General features: G+C 46.7%; 2 protein-coding genes across 4 annotated transcripts in view; one reads left to right on the top strand and one right to left on the bottom strand.

Annotated features, from left to right (window-relative positions):
* Nucleotides 1-20,424, top strand: part of si:ch1073-291c23.2 (uncharacterized protein LOC799862 homolog) — a 49,715-nt gene that overhangs the window by 7,419 nt on the left and 21,872 nt on the right. For both annotated transcript variants that reach the window (XM_052151288.1, XM_052151289.1), the window contains exons 2-3: nucleotides 12,079-12,188; nucleotides 20,275-20,388. In XM_052151288.1, the coding sequence (XP_052007248.1) occupies nucleotides 12,081-12,188; nucleotides 20,275-20,388 (222 nt within the window). In that variant the 5' untranslated portion in view covers nucleotides 12,079-12,080. The remainder of the gene's footprint in view (nucleotides 1-12,078; nucleotides 12,189-20,274; nucleotides 20,389-20,424) is intronic.
* Nucleotides 1,936-5,723, bottom strand: LOC127660845 (uncharacterized). 2 transcript variants are annotated; one of them, XM_052151281.1, is made up of 2 exons: nucleotides 3,863-5,723; nucleotides 1,936-3,828 (listed from the first exon to the last, which is right to left on the bottom strand). In XM_052151281.1, the coding sequence occupies exon 2, from the start codon at nucleotides 2,969-2,971 to the stop codon at nucleotides 2,066-2,068; it is 906 nt and encodes a 301-aa protein (XP_052007241.1). In that variant the 5' UTR covers nucleotides 2,972-3,828; nucleotides 3,863-5,723; the 3' UTR covers nucleotides 1,936-2,065. The 2 variants fall into 2 exon arrangements, with proteins under 2 accessions (XP_052007241.1, XP_052007242.1); XM_052151282.1 differs by having other exon boundaries at nucleotides 1,936-3,795.

Genomic DNA, 20,424 nt, shown 5'->3' with positions numbered 1-20,424 from the left:
ATATACATATGTGTATGCTTAAACAACAACAAAGTGACCAAGACACCCACTGAGATACAAATGAATAGTATGTTACAAAAAAAACTACTTCTCAGACTAAAATTAATCTACTATACATATAATAGAAAAAAAAAAAACACATGGAAAAATTTTAATGATTATTTTAACTTTACAAAATTTAACTCAGATTAACCATATTATGAGGTTACTGACATCAGTGCTCATTCCGCTTCTTCAATTTCTAGAAGATCCATATATTTCACAAAAGCAGTGAATGGCCCCGATATCTTTTCAAACATATTTTTATTCCCTTTTCTTATATATGTCATGTTTTCTAAGGGAAGCATTATTAGCATTTGCCTAACCCAATGTGTAATACTTGGTTAATTAGTCTTTTTCCAATACATTGCTATTGATCGCTTAGTATGAATGAGAGACATTTCTATCATTATTCGTTCACTTTTGGTGTACTTGTAGTCTTTTGGATAAAGCCCTAAAATAAAAAGCCCAGGGTCCATTGGAATGTCTTTTGAGACAATTTTTTCAAATGCTTTTTTAAGTCATGTCAAGTCAATTTTATTTGTATAGTGCCTTTCACAACACACATCGTTTCAAAGCAGCTTTACAGAAGGTCAGGCAGTAACAGACGATAAAACTATAATGTCGATGAATCATCATTGTGTAATTTGATAAAATACGATTGTTGATCATGTTTAAAAATAAGTAATTAAATAATAATTGTATTAATAACCCCAGTGAGCAAGCTGAAAGTGACTGTGGCAAAGAACACAAAACTCCATAAGATGTGGATTAATGGAGAAAAATAACCTTGGGAGAAACCAGACTCACTGTGGGGGCCAGTTCCCCTCGGACTAACATCATGAATATAATGTAAATATTACTTATGTATAGTTAAAGTCATGGTTTAAAATTATTAAACTAAGTAAGCGTTAAGGGTCAGTGTTTAAACATTGATTGTGTTTGAACTGTAAGTTTAATGACCAATGTCTTTGAAATTCATCCTGGATTAACTGCAGATGTTCACATAGATGCAATTGTCCTTGTTAATTGGCTGATGAAGGCTTTTGTTGGCAATTGTTAGTCTATGCATTCCATTTAAAGATCGTAGTCCATCAATAGACTGAGGTGATGCAGGCAGAGATCAGGGATGTGAAACGCAGTTCAACCTGGCCGGTAATTTCAGTGAGGTTCGGTGTGGTCCATCCTAAATCCAAGGTTCAGACAATGGCATATGAAGTATCCCATGTCTTATGGTTGGAGTTGGCATCAGTTCATCCTCATCATAATTGTTATGATGTGGTGTGGAAACAGGGGAAGGCAGACAGGTGATTAGGATCCAGTTGCGGTTTTATTGCAAATAACTAAATAAATAAACACAAAGCAAAGATCCACGATGGGAAAAACACAAACTAGAACATTTACATTTACATTTATGCATTTGGCAGACGCTTTTATCCAAAGCGACTTACAGTGCAATTATTAGAGGGACAATCCCCCCGGAACAACCTGGAGTTAAGTGCCTTGCTCAAGGGCACAATGGTGGTGGCCGTGGGGTTCGAACCAGCGACCTTCTGATTAACAGCCCTGTGCTTTAGCCACTACGCCACCACCACCCCCAAATTAGCAAATGCTAATCTAGAAATACTGGATTTAACACAGGAGGGAATACTGGATTTAACACAGGAGGGGTGCAGGAGTGACTGGGCAGAGAACATCCACAGTGGGCAGGGTAAACCTGAAACGACAGACAGCAGGGTAACCTCAGACGGAACAGACAGGGAACAGGGTAACCACGAGCGAACATACAACGATGACATTCACGTTCACATACAATCAACGAAAGACAGGGACTAAACCAAAAACCAGGATATATATACATGAACATAGAACTAAGGGGCCAATGAACAAACAGAACACCAAACAAGATAACGAGGGAAGAAACAGAGGCAAGTGTTAAGTTAACGAGGGACAGGTGAAAGCAATGACGGAAAACACGAATGCTAACAAAGAGACTATGGAGTTACATAAGGGACAAAAGTGAAAACTAAGGAATGCAAAAAGTGATGAAAATGGTAAACAAGAGGGAACAGTGAAACAAGACAGGGTAACCGTTACATAGCCCCCCCCCCTCAAGGATCGGATACCAGATGATCAACAAAAACAAAAAACAGGAAGAACAAATGACAATGACTGGGGGCACAAAGGGCAGACAGGCAGTCCAGGAAGCAACGAGGGGCAGACAGGCAGTGCTGGGGGCAATGAGGGGCAGACAGGCAGTCCTGGGGGCAACGAGGGGCAGACAGGCAGTCCACGGGGGGCACAAGGGACACGGAGACAGACCAAGGAGGGCGAGAGGGCAGATAAGCAGTCTCTGGGGGTGTGTGCTGGGAACCAGGTCGGGTGGCCTGGGGAGCTTCCACCGGGTAGGGGCAGGTTTAGGTGGACTGGGAGATGGCCGCAGAGCAGGGGCCGGTTCAGGGGGCCGGGGAGGTGGCCCCAGGACAGAGGCCGGTCCAGATGGCCCGGGAGGTGGCCAATTGGCAAGGACAGGGACCGGGTCAGGGGGCCTGGGAGGAGGCCACTGGACAGGGACTGGGTCAGGGGGCCTGGGAAGAGGCCACAGGACGGGAACAGGGTCAGGAGGAGGCCACAGGACAGGGACTGGGTCAGGAGGCCTGGGAGGAGGCCACAGGACGGGAATAGGGTCAGGAGGCCTGGGAGGAGGCCACAGGACAGGGACTAGGTCAGGGGCCCTGGGAGAAGGCCACACTAAGGGGACAGGTTTGGGTGGCCCGGGAGCTGGCCACAAGGCAAAGGCCAGTTCAGGGGACCTGGGAGGTGGACATCGGACAGGGACAGGTCCCGGAGGCGGAGCTGCGAGGGGCTCTGGAGACGAAGCTGTGGGAGGTTCTGGAGGCCCAGGAGGCAGAGCCAAGGGAGGCGGACCCATGGAAAGCTCTGGAGGAACAGGAGGCAGAGCTGAGGGAGGCTCTGGAAGCTCAGGAGGCGGAGCTGAGGGAGGCTCTGGAGGCGGAGCCGAGGGAGGCTCTGGAGGCTCAGGAGGCGGAGCCGAGGAAGGTGGAGCCGTAGGAGGCTCTAGAGGCGGAGCCCTGGAAGGCCCTGGAGGCGGCGCTGTAGGATGCTTTAGAGGCAGAGGCCTGGAAGGTTCTGGAGGCGGAGCCGTAGGAGGCTCGGGAGGCAGAGCCGTAGGGGGCTCGGGAGTCTCAGGAGGCGGAGCTGAGGGAGGCTCTGGAGGCTCAGGAGGCGAAGCCGTAGGAGGCTCAGGAGACGGAGCTGAGGAAGGCCCAGGACACGAAGGTTCTGGAGTCTCTGGGAACAGAGCCGTAGGAGGCTCTGGAGGCGGAGCCGTAGGAGGCTCGGGGAGAAGAGCCCTAGGAGGCTCGGGAGGTGGAGCCGTAGGAGGCTCTGGAGGCGGAGCGAAGGAGGCTCGGAGAGAAGAGCCATAGGAGCCTCGGGAGGCGGAGCCGTGGAAGGCTCAGGAGGCTCTGGGGGCGGAGCCCTGGAAGGCTCGAGGGGCTTGAGAGACGGAGCCCTGGAAGGCTCGAGAGACCTGAGGGGTGGAGCCGTGGGAGGCTCAAGAGACTTGAGGGGTGGAGCCCTGGAAGGCTCGAGAGGTGGAGCTCTGGAATGCTTGGGAGGCGGAGCTCTGGAAAGCCCGGGAGGCGGAGCTCTGGAAAACTTGGGAGGCTCGGAAGGCGGAGCTCTGGAAAGCTCGGGAAACTCGGAAGGCGGAGCTCTGGAAAGCTCGGGAAACTCGGAAGGCGGAGCTCTGGAAAGCTCGGGAAACTCGGAAGGCGGAGCTCTGGAAAGCTCAGGAAACTTCGGAAGGCGGAGCTCTGGAAAGCTCGGGAAACTCGGAAGGCGGAGCTCTAGAAAGCTCGGGAAACTCGGAAGGCGGAGCTCTGGAAAGCTCGGGAAACTCGGAAGGCAGAGCTCTGGAAAGCTCGAGAGGCGGAGCCCTGGGAGGCTCGAGAGGCGGGGCCCTGGTAGGCTCGAGAGACTTGAGAGGTGTTGGGTCTTGGACGGTAGAGGCTACAGGCGCTGGCTCTGGGACGGCAGAGGCTACAGGCGCTGGCTCTGGGACGGTAGAGGCTACAGGCGCTGGCTCTGGGATGGTAGAGGCTACAGGCGCTGGCTCTGGGACGGTAGAGGCTACAGGCGCTGGCTCTGGGACGGTAGAGGCTACAGGCGCTGGCTCTGGGACGGTAGAGGCTACAGGCTCTGGCTCGCTGACCGTGGCAGGCGTGGGCTCTGGCTCACTGACCGTGGCAGGCGTGGGCTCTGGCTAGCTGACCGTGGCAGGCGTGGGCTCTGGCTCGCTGACCGTGGCAGGCGTGGGCTCTGGCTCGCTGACCGTGGCAGGCGTGGGCTCTGGCTCGCTGACCGTGGCAGGCGTGGGCTCTGGCTCGCTGACCGTGGCAGGCATGGGCTGGGAGGCGGAAGCCTTCCTTCTCCTCCTCCTTCGGGCGGACGAAGTTGGCCGTGCTGGCTTGTTGACGGCGACAGGCGTGGGGGTTTCCTCACTGACCGGAGGGGCTGGCGAGCCGCATACCAGCAGCGTCTCCGCCACGAAATCACGGAGCGTCCAGCCACGTGTCGCTGATGGCAATCGCTCTCTGAGCGAAACGGACAGGCCATTCTTAAAAAATACCACCAGGGAAGAGTCAGTGAAGTCGGTGGCACACGCTAGGATCAGGAAGTCCCTAACGTGATCCTCCACCGGGCGGCTTCCTTGCCTCAGGTCCAGTACAGCTCGCCCGGAGAACCGCTGGATCCATAGTTTGGTCTTTCGTTCTGTTATGATGTCGTGTGGAAACAGGGGAAGGCAGACAGGTGATTAGGATCCAGTTGCGGTTTTATTGCAAATAACTAAATAAATAAACACAAAGCAAAGATCCACGATGGGAAAAACACAAACTAGAAATACTGGATTTAACACAGGAGGGAATACTGGATTTAACACAGGAGGGGTGCAGGAGTGACTGGGCAGAGAACATCCACAGTGGGCAGGGTAAACCTGAAACGACAGACAGCGGACGGAACAGACAGGGAACAGGGTAACCACAAGCGAACATACAACGATGACATTCACGTTCACATACAATCAACGAAAGACAGGGACTAAACCAAAAACCAGGATATATATACATGAACATAGAACTAAGGGGCCAATGAACAAACAGAACAACAAACAAGATAACGAGGGAAGAAACAGAGGCAAGTGGCAAGTTAACGAGGGACAGGTGAAAGCAATGACGGAAAACACGAATGCTAACAAAGAGACTATGGAGTTACATAAGGGACAAAAGTGAAAACTAAGGAATGCAAAAAGTGACGAAAATGGTAAACAAGAGGGAACAGTGGAACAAGACAGGGTAACCGTTACAATAATAGTCTGAATTGATGTATGGCTGGCACCGGCTGCATTTAGTCATCATCATTCAGCGACACGTAGCAGTGGAGTCCAACACAAAGCAGGAATGAAGCTGGATCCAGCCGGTTCTGGTGACCTCAGGATAGGAGTCCCGAGGTTGAGACAGGGAAACAAATAAAATAATATAATCATAGATGCCATTCAATTTCTTGCAGAGTTATAAATCATGATCAATGTTTCTGGTTTCTGGTTCCGGCAGACCCAACTAAAGCAGCCTAATTGTGGGTTGGAGGATAAATTCGGTGTATGCCTGGCTAAATAGATGAGTCTTTAGTCTAGACTTAAACTGAGGGAGTGTGTCTGCATCTCGAACAGTGTTAGGGAGACTATTCCATAGTTTAGGAGCCAAATATGAAAACGATCTACCTCCTTTTGTGGATTTTTATATTCTAGGAACTATTAACAGGCCAGAATTTTGCAATTGTAATGAACATGATGGAATATAGCATGGTAGAAGATCACTTAAGTACTGCGGAGCTAGACCATTCAAAGCTTTGTATGTAGTTAACAGAATTTTAAAATTAATACAGAATTTAACAAGTAGCTAATGTAACGATGATAAAATGGGGCTAATACGATCATATTCCTTGGTTCTCGTTAGCACTCTGGCTGCTGCATTTTGAACCAATTGAAGTTAATTTATTGATCTTGCTGGACATCCTTGGATGCGAGTCTCTAACTCATTAACCTTCTCCTTCAGCCTGACTAATTCCTTACATTTATCACATGTGAATCCCTCACTGCTGACGGAGGGTCTATTGTAAACATGTGACATGCAATGCAGGAAGAAATAACATGAGCGGATGCCATGACTTAGCACAAATTGTTTGTTTTTGGTTGTTCCGGAGCGGTGAGGGTTTGAGATTGATGTGAATCCTCACAAAATTTTTTGTTGTTGTTGGTTGTTCTTGATATGCGGTGCTTTGAGATCGATGCAATGATCCGTGTAACGCAGAGCTGCTGAAAAAATGCATGCAGTTTAATCGCGATAAAAATAGAACGCGGATGCAGGTGGAATATGCGCGCAGTTGAATCGCAATAAGAGAATAATATGAGGGGAAAACCCAATGCATGCTTAAAAATGGCAGATGTTAAGGATTAAAAGCTGAAAACAGATATATAAGCGATGCAAAAAATAAATAAATAGCAGGCTACAAACACAGACTCTAGCTAGGCGCCAGCAGCAACAGGTAAAATACACGCAGATGAAACAGTAGAAAAGGGGAAAAATCTGAAACGTTATAAGGATATATATTAGGATATAACTGTTACGATGTGGACGAAGACAGAGGCAGACGAGGAGGTGGGATCTACGTGCGGTTCTTTATTTAAATCAAAGTGAAGACAACATACACAGGAACAAAAGAAAACATCCACGGGGGGGGGGACAAAACTGAAACTAAAACAAGAAAACATCGAGGGTACACGGAACTTGATGAGCAAGACGGGATAACAACGGCGAGACAGGCAACAGCGCAAACATAAGAAAATCAAAACATCCACGGTGGAAAACAACATAAACATAAACATGAAAAAACACATCCACGGGCAGGCGAAACATGAAGAGCAACCATAACATAAACATTCAACAATCAACAATGACTGAACAAATAACCAGGGTTTAAATACAGAAAGGAACAATCAAGGAAATGAGGGACACCTGGGGGACACAATCAGGGAAGGACCAATCATAAAAAGAAACTACAAAGGACTACAAAAACCAAACAGGAAACAGGAACTAAACATAAAAGCACAAAAACAAAAGACAACAGTGAACATGTCAATAACGATGAACGATGAATATAATGATGAACTTTTGAGAATAAGAATAAGCAATGCTAGGCAGCCTAAGCAGGCTACAAACAAACTCTTGTGCAGCGTGCCGTCAGCAACAGGAAGTCCAGTGACATCAGAATCAGCTCCTCCCAAAATAACTTTATCTTACTACATTGCCAAGAACAATGAAATAGTGTCCCCTTCGCCTCAGTGCATTTTGTGCATAAGTCTGGAATATTGCTATTAAATGTATTTAATTTAGCTGGGGTGATGTTCTCATTAGCCATTTATACTGTAGCAATCTTAGTCGAGTATTAACCGATTAAGTGTGAGCCGCAGTACATGCTGATTCACAGTTTTCAAATTATATATCTGTTTCTAGATCTTTCCTCCATGATGACATCCTCTTTTGATTGCAATTGGTTTAAATATATTACTGTTTAATAGAATTTCTGCAGTTGGATTTAAATATAGTAACTGAACCCATTTTAAAAATTTATTCCCACATCTAAATAGTTTCAAATTATTAAAATGATAAGGCCACTCTACCTGATCAAAAGCTTTTTCTGTGTCTAAGGACAGGAGGGCCTTATCTGAGGAGTCCTCCAAACTTTTCATAATATTAAGAACCCACCTTACAATATGGAATCCCTGACATCCAAAGATAAACCCATTTTGATCACTGTGTATTATATTAGGTAGTGTTTCTTGTAGCCGTTTTGCAAAAATTTTGCACAGGATTTTGAGGTCAGAGTTTAATAAACTTATTGGTCTCATATTTTTACATCTGTTGCTGGGTTTCCCTGGTTTTGGAAATACTATAATTAATGCTCCTGACATCAATGTAGGGCAACTACCTTCGTGGAAAGCTTCCAGAAACATTTTCAATCGAGGTTTCAGTAATGTTGTTTTACATTTTTTATAAAGATCTATTGGGAGCCCATCTGGTCCTGCCGTTTTACCAGATTTCATACTAACAATAGCTATGCCTATTTCCTCCTCTTCAAGTTCTGCTTCCATCTTCTCTTTGAACTCATCCGAAATAGTAGGGATATTAAATTTATCGAAAAATGTATTTTGCATCTGCAGATTAGGTTTACTTTGGGATTCATATAGATCTTCATAGTATTTTCTAAATTCCTTATTTATTTCAGTAGGATCTACTATTGTATCGCCATTGTTGTTTCTAATTGTAGTTATTGTTTTTTTTGTTTCTAATTGTTTAATCTGCCACGCTAAAAGCTTTCCGGGTTTTTCCCCTTGATCATAAAACAACTGGTTAAGCCTGAGCATATTAGCAGCTGCCTGGTCTGCAGACATTTTGTTATATTCTGCTCTTGAGAGCAATAGTTCCCTGTCTTTCACTCACTTCGATGTTGTGTCAAAGAAGCGACACTAGGGGTCTCTCTTGAGTGCCTTTTGCATCTCTGATCTATGAGAAAAGGCCAATGAGAAATTGGCAGACAGAATTTGCATGTCCTGCCCCAGACATACGAGTATAAAGGGAGGGAAATGCGTCTGTTTCATTCAGAAATTTTCTTCGGAGCCGACCGGTTGTGTATGCAGCGAGCTGCGAGTCACACACTGTTCCTCCCATCTCTGAGTGTGATTGGTGTTGAATCTACGGCGCATATCAGTGGCTTTCTCCTTCTCTGCACGGCACTGCAGCTTTGCCCCTGGGTGCTACGACAGCGCAGTTAAAAGAGTTATTTCTTTTAAAGGGCAAATACACAGCTGCGTTGAACGTTCTTTTCAGGATGCGTCTTTAAAAAGATGCCCTTCCGCCCCTGTGTAGTTCCTGGATGCGGTAGACTGCTCTCCACTCCTGGTGGCCACAGGAGCTGTCTCGTGTGTCTGGGCAGTGATCACACCAAGGCAGCATTTGTGGATGACTCATGTTCTCACTGCGAGAACATGCCCATGGCAACGTTGCAGTCGCGGCTTTCCATCCTTATGGAATGCCACTCCAGCCGCCCTCTGCATCGCTCCTTCTTCCTACGGGATTGAGGACGACCCATCTGGTGATGGAGGCGATCTGGGGATGGCAGCGGGCTCGGTTCTGCCAGGTACGCCCCCGCGAACCACCCACCCCCAGTCCAGCGTGGTGCTGAACTGGAACCCTCCGTCCTCCCCACAGCCTTCGCGGCTTGACAATTGGTTCCTCGGGTCTGTGCGCCGCTCACAGCCGCGCCCCCCGTTCCTTTCTTCCCGGAAGTGCATGATGAGCTGACGAGTTCATTGAGGACACCTTTCTCCACCCGTCACAAAGCCTCTCGCTCATCCGCTCTCACTACCCTCGATGGCAGAGCGGCCCACAGGTACACGTGGTCCCCCTGTGCCCATAGAACGCCGCCACCTGGTGGGGTCGCCCTGTGCTCCCCTCCAAGGCCTGTAGGATGACGTCTTCACTGACCTCTAGAGCCTACAGTGCCACTGGACAGGCCGCGTTCGCCCTGCATGCCATGGCCCTCCTGCAAGTCCACCAGGCCAAGGCACTTAAAGATCTGCACTTGTCCTGATTCTGACGTGCTGCAGGAACTGCACTCAGCGACTGACCTCGCCCTCAGGGCCATGAAGGTCACAGCGCAGTCACTCGGGCAGGCGATGGCCACGCTTGTGGTTCAGGAATGACATCTGTGGCTGAACCTGTTTGAGATACACGAAGTGGACAAGACACACTTCCTCGACGCACCGGTCTCCCAGTTCAGCCTTTTCGGCGACACCGTCGAGGACTTCGTCCAGCAGTTCTCCACTGTGAAAAAGCAGATGGAGGCCATCTCACACATCCTGTCCCGCCGCAGACCTACCACCACGGGCCATGCCCCGTCTGCTCGCCAAGGGCGTCCTCCTGCGGCTAAGAAACAGGCAGCTCCGCCTCAACCTGGGCCCAGCTCTCAGCCCCTGCGTCGAGCGCCCCGCAGGAAGTACACGCCCCCCATCTCCCGGACCCCTTCGAGGACCAGGAAGGCTTCCAAGTGGTCCTGAGACGCCTGAGCCAGAGACCAAGATGTTCGCTCCGGAGCTGGTAAGAAGACCACTCTGTCCACAGGTGGAGGGCTGGGAGGAGAATCCTTTGTTGAATTTACTCCATTTGCCACACCCCCTTCGGGCTGCGGTACCCACATTCTCAATAAAAGAGCTATTTCCTTTGTCTCTGGGTCACCTGGCCCGCAAATGCCGAAAATTGCCAAGGCAACATACGCTCCCACCACATGTCACAACTCACACATTATCTCCTCATTTGGAGCCAGCATCGACTCAAGTGCCACTCACATCAACGTGGTGGTGGATGCGCTATCACGACAATGCTTGCCCAGTGGAGAGTGGAGACTTCACCCCCAGTCGGTCCAGCTGATTTGGGAACGGTTCAGCAAGGCTCAGGTAGACCTGTTTGCCTCCTGAGAGACCTCCCACTACCCACTCTGGTACGCCTGAACGGAGGCTCCCCTCAGGGTAGACGCTCTGGCACACAGCTGGCCCACGGGGCTATGCGCAAGTACGCATTGCTGTGCAAGGTCAGGAAGGACGAGGAACAAGTCACTCTAGTGGCTCCTTATTGGCGCACTCTGACTTGTTTCTCGGATCTCATCCTCCTCGCGACAGCCCTTCCCTGGCGAATTCTCCTGAGGAAGGACCTTCTTTCTCAGGGACGGGGTACGCTCTGGCATCCGTACCCAGACCTCTGGAACCTCTACGTCTGGCCCCTGGATGGGATGCAGAAGATCTAGCTGGTCTACCACCTGCCGTCGTAGACACGATCAACCAAGCCAAAGCCCCCTCTACCAGGCAACTTTACGCCCTGAAGTGGCGCTTGTTCATAAATTGGTGTTCTTCTCAGGCTGAAGACCCACAGAGGTGCACAGTTAGATCAGTGCTCTCATTCCTGCAGGAGAGGTTGGAGGTGAGGCTGTCCCCCTCCACCTTGAAGGTGTATGTAGCCGCTATCGCGGCCCACCACGACACAGTAGACGGCAAGTCTTTGGGTAAGCACAACTTAATTATCAGGTTCCTAAGAGGTGCCCAGAGGTTAAATCCCTCCCGGCAATACCTGTTCCCCTCCTGGGATCTCTCAGTGGTCCTCTCGGGCCTTCAGAGACCTCCCTTTGAGCCACTAGAATCAGTCGGACTCAGGGCCCTCTCCCTGAAGACGGCCCTCCTGATCGCGCTTGCCTCCATAAAGAGGGTTGGGGACCTGCAAGCGTTCTCTGTCAGCGACACCTGCCTGGAGTTCGGTCTGGCAGACACTCATGTGATCCTAAGACCGCGACTGGGCTACATGCCCAAGGTTCATACCACTCCCTTCAGGGACCAGGTAGTGAACTTGCAAGCACTTCCTCATGCTGTAGAGTTCCTCCCCTCCAGGTAGGACCTACCACGGGGCATCTTCCACTTGCAGCTGGTAAGCCCATGTGACATATTCGCTACATGTTATCCTCCCCTCGGGCAGGATGTGGTCTCCGCAGTGTCTTTTCCTCTTGAGGAAAGAACACCTTCCCCAACGCGAATACATACGGCCCCAGCTGAATTTTTTTTTAACTTTGTGGGAAGAGAAAAAGGAGAGAAAAGGTTGCAGTTTGCATGGCTTGTTCCCATTGTAGATATTTCTTGTCCCCCCAGGGTACGAGGGATTGTGCGATGTTGTTGAGGCTATGTGCAGACCGGATGCACCTGCTATTAGGCATGCAACGGCTTGCCTGCACTTGCACCGTCAGTCCACGTAAAACAGTTCAGTTGGTGGTGCCGTTTTTTTCTGAAAATTAGAAGAAGAAAAAAATCTGAAATACCAATTGTTAATATCCTTACTGATACTGTGATTGATTCTGTAGTGATGGCAGAGGATCGGACAGCAGAGAGCACAGTGGAGCCACTCACCAAAGTGACAGGCGGCAGTAAACCCCTGCACCGCTTCCTCAGAGGAGAACCCAAGAGTATCGGAGTGAGACACAACACTTCACACAATCATTAATTTACCAAAGTCAATATCTGTTACAGGCAAAAACCTTAAAGGGATTGTTCATTATTAAATGAACACCTTCCCAGATGTGTTTGACATTCTTTCTTCTACAGAAAACAAACAAAATATTTTTAGAAGAATATATTCAACTCTGTTGGTCCTCACAATACTAGTAAATGGTACCAGAATTTGAAAGGTCCAAAAGACAGTATAAAAGCAATCCATAAGACTCCAGTGGTTAAATCCATATGTTTTGAAGCAATATAATAGGTGTGGGTGAGAAACAGATGAATATTTAAGTCCTTTTTTTAACTATAAATCTACACTTTTTCTTTCACATTCAGCCACCTACTGGTCAAAGGTGGAGTTTTGATAGTAAAAAAGGACTATTGATCTGTTTCTCACCAGCAACTATCAGATCACTTCAGCAGATATAGACATAAACACTGGAGTCATATGGATTACTTTTCTGCCTCCTTTATGTCATTTTAGGCCTTCTGAGTTCTAGTCACCAAACACTTGCATTTTATGGATCAACAGAGCTGAGATATTCTTCTAAAAATCTTTGTTTGTGTACAGCAGAAGAAAGAAAGTCATACACATCTTAGATAGCATGAGGGTGTGTAACTGATGAGAGAATTTTAATTTTGGGGAGAAGTATCCCTTTAAAGTCTTGTTGACAAAAGAAAAAACAAATAAACAATTATTGAACATTTATACCCTTATTGTCCAGGAAATAAGAGGCAGTTCATTTAACACATATTGACATATTTTTGTTTTACAACATAGTGTTGTTACAGGGTAAGGGTGCAATGGGGCTAAAGGCACAACATAAGGAAATTCTGCTATTTTTCAGGTCACAATATGTATCAAGATTGAAAAAAATGATTTCTTTTTATTGCATATTGATAGTGCAACATAATGCATGTTAAAAGAAATAAAAATAGAAGGTTGTTTTTATCTAAACTATATATATTTTTTAAATGGTGGCAAGGAGCCTTTCACCTCACACTTGGTGTAAAAGGCCCCCACGATGTTATAGTGATAAACTATACTAGTGATGTAAATATAGGGACTTAGTAGTTATAGGGCAAAAGTTGTCAAAATAATTTTGAGACAGCAAGATGCTTTTTTGAGTAACAAATTGAGATAATACTTATTCAAAAAACTACTACAGAAAAGGTTAAATAATTTCATATTAATTTTAGTCACATTTGGTATTTAATAACACCTCAAGTATTCTATAAACAAATGTATTTCCATTGTGAATGGATCAGTCAATATGAGCCCATTTTGAACATTCTTCTTATCAAATCTATTGCCCCACTTAAGAAGAACAAAGTGTTTAATGGGGACCTTTAGCACCTGCAACAGGGGGGCTTTTTACCCCAAATACTATCCTTTCACCTAATGGACAGTTATTAAAAAACTTTTCACAGAGAGAGGGAGAGAGTACCCAGGAAGCTCACCAGACTGCACAAAGAGAGTTACTTTAATTTGTTATAAATGTAATGTTTGGAGACAGTTATTAACCAGGTGACAAGCATTACCACTCTCTCTATCCCAAAGACCAATACATGATATCCACCCCATTCCACAATGATCTTGTACAAAACTGAAAATTATAAATAAGTATTTCTCAAAATAAATGTGATAATTTCAGGGATTCTCTTTAGCTACATATATTTACAACATTTAAAAATTATTCAATTTTAGATCAAATTACCTCAGAATCAAACTTTGGACATTGCACACAATAATCTCATGGATCAGGAACATTTTACATTTAATTTACATTTACATTTATTCATTTGGCAGACGCTTTTATCCAAAGCGACTTACAAAAGAGGAAGAACATCATCTTAGAATCATCTTAGGGAGACAGTGGTACAAAAAGTGCCATATTACAAAGTTTCACTATCATCAGAATAGTATACAAAACAGATTTAAGCGCAACAAGAAATGTAAATAATTTTTTATTTTATTTATTTTTAGTGACCGGTTAAGTGCTTTTGGAAAAGATGTGTTTTTAGCCGTTTTTTGAAGATAGAGAGTGAGTTAGCTTCCCGGATTGAGTTGGGAAGGTCATTCCACCACCGTGGTATGATGAAACTGAAAGTCCGGGAAAGTGTTTTGGTGCCTCTTTGTTTTGGTACGACAAGGCGACGTTCCTTAGCCGACCGCAGGCTTCTGGTGGGAACGTAGCTCTGCATAAATGTTTTAGGTATGCTGGAGCAGACCCAGTGACTGTTTTATATGCCAGCATCAGGGCCTTGAATTTAATACGTGCATGAACCGGCAGCCAGTGGAGAGAGACAAAGAGTGGTGTAACATGTGCTCTCTTAGGTTCATTAAAGACCAGACGTGCTGCTGCATTCTGGATCATTTGCAGGGGTCTAATAGCACATGCAGGAAGGCCTGCAATGAGAGCGTTACAGTAGTCCAGTCTAGTTATGACAAGGGACTGAACGAGCAGTAGTGTGGCATGTACAGAGAGGAAGGGTCTTAGCTTCCTGATATTGTAGAGTGTAAATCTACATGATCTTGCAGTTTTTGAAATGTGGTCTGTCATCAGTTTAGCTCATCATCAATGGTTACCCCTAGATTTCTGACCGTTTTGGAAGGCGAAACTGTAGTTGGACCCAGATGCACGGTGATGTTGTGTTCAACAGCAGGGTTGGCTGGAAAGTCAAGGAGTTCGGTCTTGGCAGGGTTGAGTTGAAGGTGGTGTTCCTTCATCCAGGCTGAGATGTCTGCCAGACAGGCAGCGATTCGAGCGGTCACTGTGGTGTCGTTGGGCTGGAAAGACAAGTAGAGTTACGTGTCATCAGCGTAGCAGTGGTAAGAGAAACCATGTGACTGAATGATGGGTCCCAGTGATGTTGTGTATATGGAGAAGAGAAGTGGCCCAAGCACTGATCCCTGAGGTACCCCAGTAAGTAACTGGTGTGGCTTGGATACTTCCCCTCTCCATGCTACCTCAAAGGACCTTTCTGAGAGATAAGAGCTGAACCAGTCAAGCACAGTTCCAGTGATACCCAGTTTAGAGAGGGTGGAGAGTAGGATCTGATGGTTGACTGTGTCAAAGGCAGCAGAAAGGTCCAGCAGAATCAGAACGGATGATCTGGATTCAGCTTTAGCCTGTCTCAGCGACTCGATGACAGACAGCAGGGCAGTCTCAGTGGAGTGTCCACTTTTGAAGCCTGACTGATTGTCATCCAGCAGCTTGTTCTGTGAGAGATAGGCGGAGATCTGATTGAAAACTCCCCTTTCAAGTGTTTTTGCCATGAATGGGATGAGAGAGACTGGTCTGTAGTGTTCTATCTGTGTGGGGTTAAGTGCAGGTTTTTTCAGCAGTGGGGTTACTCGAGCCTGCTTAAATGTAGTGGGAAAACATTTCCAAGAAGGGATGTGTTAATTATGTGTGTAAGTGCTGGTAGGATGGACAGAGAGATGGCCTAGAGAAGGTGTGATGGAATGGGGTCAAGGGAACAGGTTGTGGGGTGGTTGGAGAGGAGGAGTTTAGAGACCTCAGTGTCAGTTAAAGGAGAGAACATAGAGAAAGAAGGGTTGCATACAGGAGCCAGGTGTTTGACAGGGTGTGGTGCTGTGAATGTATTGCTGATGGCTGTAACCTTATCAGTAAAAAATGTGGCGAATATATCTGCTGTCAGTGATGTGTCAGGTGGTGGAGGGGGAGGGCAGAGAAGTGTGTTAAATGTTCTAAACAAGCTACGAGTGTCTGTGGTGCTGTTGATCTTGGTCTGGTAATATGAAGTTTTTGCAGTTTTAACGTTATTTGAAAAAGTTGCAAGCAGAAGCTGATATTTACCTAGATCAGCTGGATCTTTAGATTTCCTCCATCTCCTCTCAGCTGCCCTGAGATCAGTCCGATGTTCACGAAGGACGTCAGACAGCCAGGGGCTGGGTGGTGTAGTCCGTGCTGGTCTAAAGGAGAGAGAACAGATGTTGTCTAGACAGGTTGTTAAAGTAGAGCTAAGTGTGTCTGTGGCAGTGTTTACATCAAGCATGGAAAATACATTTATTGTGGGAAGAGAGGCAGAGACATCAGTGGAAAGGCGAGAGGGTGAGAGGGAACGGAGGTTACGACGAAAGGAAACCAAAGGTGGGGTCAGTTTTACAATGGTTGGGAGAATCATGTTGAATTGAACAAAGTAGTGATCAGAGACATGTAAAGGTGTAACAAGAATATTAGAGGTGGTACAGTTACGTGTAAAAATGAGGTCCAGCTGGTTGCCCGACCTGTGAGTTGCTGTGGTGTGTAGTCTTTCCAAGTCAAATGAGGCCAGAAGAGTATTCAGTTCAATGGCCTGGGGTTTGTCTTGGTGTATGTTGAAATCACCAAGAACCACAAGTGGCCTGCCATCCTCTGGCAAGGAGGACAGCAGGACATCCAATTCCTCAAGAAAGCTTGTCAGCTGACCTGGGGGCGATAGATGACAACAACATGTAATTTTGTGGGTTGCATTGTAGTAATGGCATGGAATTCAAAAGATGTATTGTTACATAGTGAAGCCTGTGGTGAAAAAGTCCAGTTATTATGAATGAGCAAACCTGTTCCCCCACCCCTACCAGTATGTCGAGGGGTGTGGGAGAAGGAGAAGTTGTTGGAGAGAGCAGCAGGTGTTGCTGTATCCTCAGGACGTATCCATGTCTCTGTCAGTGCCAGGATGCTGAGGGTGGACTGCGTGGCTAAAGCTGGAATGAAGGCAGCTTTGTTCACAGCAGACTGGCAGTTCCAGAGTCCCACTGAGAACGAGAGTGGAGCAGGTGTTGAAGTGCAAAGCGGCCGTAGGTTGTGTGGGTTGCGTTTTGTCTTGCATCTGTATCTTGTGAACGGTCTACAACAGATAACAGGGATGTGCTTGAAGGCATGTGTTATTAGTGAACTAGACATGTTAGTATGTATGTATAAGTAAAATAATAAAAGAGATAGAATAGAAAAATACTTAAGTGCTTTGGTGAGTGGAGCCTTGTCGGTGTCCTTGCTCGGTGGACTCGCACAGGTAGGTCTTCACACGAGGGCCACCACTTCCGCTGCCGCTTCCGCGTCAGCATTAAGTCCAATAAATAACCTCTTTACGAGCCGTTCAGTGGAAAAAAAGCAGCCACGCCTTAATGCTACTTATCACAACAAAGCTAGTCACGTGGTCACCCGAAACCGAAACTCAGGGTTTCGCGGGAACAAATGCAACTTCTGTACAGCGCAAATAAATTATGCTGCACTTTAGCAATAAATAATACTCTAAAACAAGTGAAGCACTGTTTGCAGACACTAAAACAACAATAGTTTTACACACACACAGGATAACCAACCCGAAGTCTAAGCAAATCTAGCAACGAATCCTACGTGACAAGTTTAAACAAGTCTAACAATTCTATCAGCGAATACTATGGGACAAGTCAACACAAATATAGTGCACACACACCAATTTTGCGGTGTATAGAGACAAATAGGTTTTATGGAATGTACTGTTGGAGTTTTTGCTGTTATTTAGTGTTTTGGGAGAAAACAAAATCAAATCAGCGGGGGGCCTTAAGCCCTGTTGTAACCTATTTGGGGTAAGTTGTCCTTGGGATATGACTGGCAAGCCTAGATGAACAAGCTCCTCCCAAACCTAAGTTTTACAATGTGATTTTAAAATATAATATACATTTTAGCAATATGTCAACAGAAAATAATTTATTAAACAATTCATGAAGCAGCAAATATGGTCACAATAAAAATATGTCATACCATTGTTTTGGCCAAAAGATAATACAATTACATTTAAAATGTACTATAATTTAGTTTACTCTTGACTAATTGTGTGGCAGAATGTTAATTTAAGAGGACCAGGTGTTTGAATCACCATACAAAACCTCTGCTAGAAAAAACGAATTTGTGTAATTGGACTTTTGACTAAAATCTTAAAGTTACTGAGAGATTGCACATGTAATAAAATCCCACTGTGACAACTAGCCCCAATCTCTTCTAGCCCCAATCCTGTCTAACAGATATACTTGTTCATTGGTTTTCCCTCTTATTATTGATTTAGGTAACATAAGCAATATCACTAAGAATTAGTCCTCCTGAAACATTGTTCCCTTTCTGTCACTCACTCGACGTCGTGTCGATGTCAAAACAGAATTTGCATGCCCCTCTCCCAGTAATACAGGCATAAAAGGAGGGAAGCGTGCATCTGTTCAGACAGATTTTTTCTTTGGAGCCGAGCGGTTGTGTTTCAGTGTGCTGAGTAAAATCTAATGCTCTTCCACTCACCTCTAAAGAGCATACGCTGTTGGAAATACAGCGCATTTCAGCAGCTTTTCTCTTCTTCTGCACAGCAGTGCAGACTACGCCCCTGAGCGCTTCGACAGCCCTCTAAAAAGAGTATTTATATATTTCTCTAAAAGAGTAAACACATTGACGTTGAACGTCTTTTTAAAGATGCATCTTTTTTAAGATGCCCTTCCATCTTTGTGTCATTCCTGGATGCTGTCATTACCTCTCCTCTGCGAGAACATGTGAGAACATGGCCATGGTAATGTTGCGGTCGCGGCTTTCCTTCTTCTGGGGTAAAGCCACTCTAGCCACCTTCTGTGTCGCGCCTTCTACCCACGTCTGGCGCCTTTAGGTGATTTTTGGAATATAACAGCCGCGGTTTCACCGGATAAATCCCAGCGGACCACCCATTCGCCAGTATGCTAATTTGCCCCTGTCCGGTACCGAGATGAGACCGGCTCACCCTAGGGCCAGTCTGATGTCTCTTTCGTAGTCCCCGAACTGGATGAGAGTTTTGCCGCTACATCGGGAGTGTCTTGGCAGACTCCAACGCTGAGTGTCCTCTATGCTTACCCTGGCCGTTGCGAGTGTCGGGCGTGACTGGAACCCTTTGGATCGCAAGCAGAACTTTAGACACTCTGAGCAGCTCTTTGTCTGCTTTGGTGGACAGCGGAATGGGAACGCTGTCTTCAAACAGAGGCTTGCCCACTAGATTGTGGATGCCACTGCATTGGCCTACCAGACTCAGGCCGTGCCCACCCTCTTGCGGGTTTGAGCACACTCTACAAGGAGTCTGGCATCCTCGTGGGCACTGGCCAATGGCACCTCTCTAGCAGACATCTGCAGAGCGGCAGGCCAAACATGTAGAATTCTGTAATACGGTACAGCTGGACAGGTGTATTACTTGTGCATAGCGCCTTTCCCCTCCCCTAAGGTGAAGACATGCGCTCTGCTCCCCTAGTCAAGTCCACAAGTCACAGATGCTGGGTGTCCTTCCTCCCTAGCCCTCTGGCTCCGAACTCAGCAGAGGTACTTCGCAGCCAGACCCAGAGCCAGGCCTGCAATGGAATAGGTGCTCCACAGGTTCTTATTATTCCAATATCTTCTATGATGTATTTTCGTGGTATGGTCCCCCTGTCGGCAGACCCGCGTCTCCCTTGTCCCCCATTCGCTGTGTTTGTAGAGCTCCTCCCTGTCGAGGCAGGACCTTCCACCGTGCCACTTCCATGTGGGGCTGGTAAGCCCATGTGAGGTATTTGCCTCATGTTAACCTCCCCTGCTGGGCACGATGTGGTCTCCACGGGGACTTTCCCCCATGCTAGTTACGTCGTTTCCCTCCCTCAGGGATGTGGGGATCTATATGATGGCTTTTGGGGCATTGGTGAAGGTTACATGCAGTCTGATCCACCAGCTATTTTCGCACGCCGCAGCTTGCTTGCACCTGCATCAGCAGTCCATGTAATATGCTCAGTATGGTGTCATTTTTAGGTAGGGAACCCTAGTGTCACTATATTGTGTCCCTCTTGCCACAACACTGTACTAAGCCGCTGAAATGGCAGGGACCTTACTCTCGGCTTCAAACCTGTCTGAACAGACATACGCTTCCCTCCTTGTATACTGTATGTCTGGGGGAGGGGCATGCAAATTCTGTTCGCCAATTCTCATTCCCTCCATCAGGGAATGGCGGTTATGACAGTAACAGAGACGTTATCCTTTGTTCATTTTCTCTGTGTGTGTGTGTGTGTGTGTGTGTGTGTGTGTGTGTGTGTGTGTGTGTGTCAGATTGTGCTGATGATGATGGGTGTATGTCTATTCATGTTTGGAATGAATATGGAATTGGACGATACCATCTATGTTATAGAAGATCTATACTGCCCATTCTGGCTCGGGACACTGGTATGTTGATTTGCACATCTCACCAAGTTTAATAAT

The sequence above is a fragment of the Xyrauchen texanus genome, chromosome 20 (genome assembly GCF_025860055.1).
Source record: "Xyrauchen texanus isolate HMW12.3.18 chromosome 20, RBS_HiC_50CHRs, whole genome shotgun sequence".
In the NCBI taxonomy this organism is placed as follows: domain Eukaryota; kingdom Metazoa; phylum Chordata; class Actinopteri; order Cypriniformes; family Catostomidae; genus Xyrauchen; species Xyrauchen texanus.
Note: the sequence above shows the minus strand (reverse complement) of the source record. Positions and strands in the feature narration are given on the sequence as shown.

Bases quoted from the DNA above. Each gene is read 5' to 3' on its own strand.
- LOC127660845 (XM_052151281.1), bottom strand. From the start codon at position 2,971: ATGGGTCCGCCTCCCTTGGCTCTGCCTCCTGGGCCTCCAGAACCTCCC.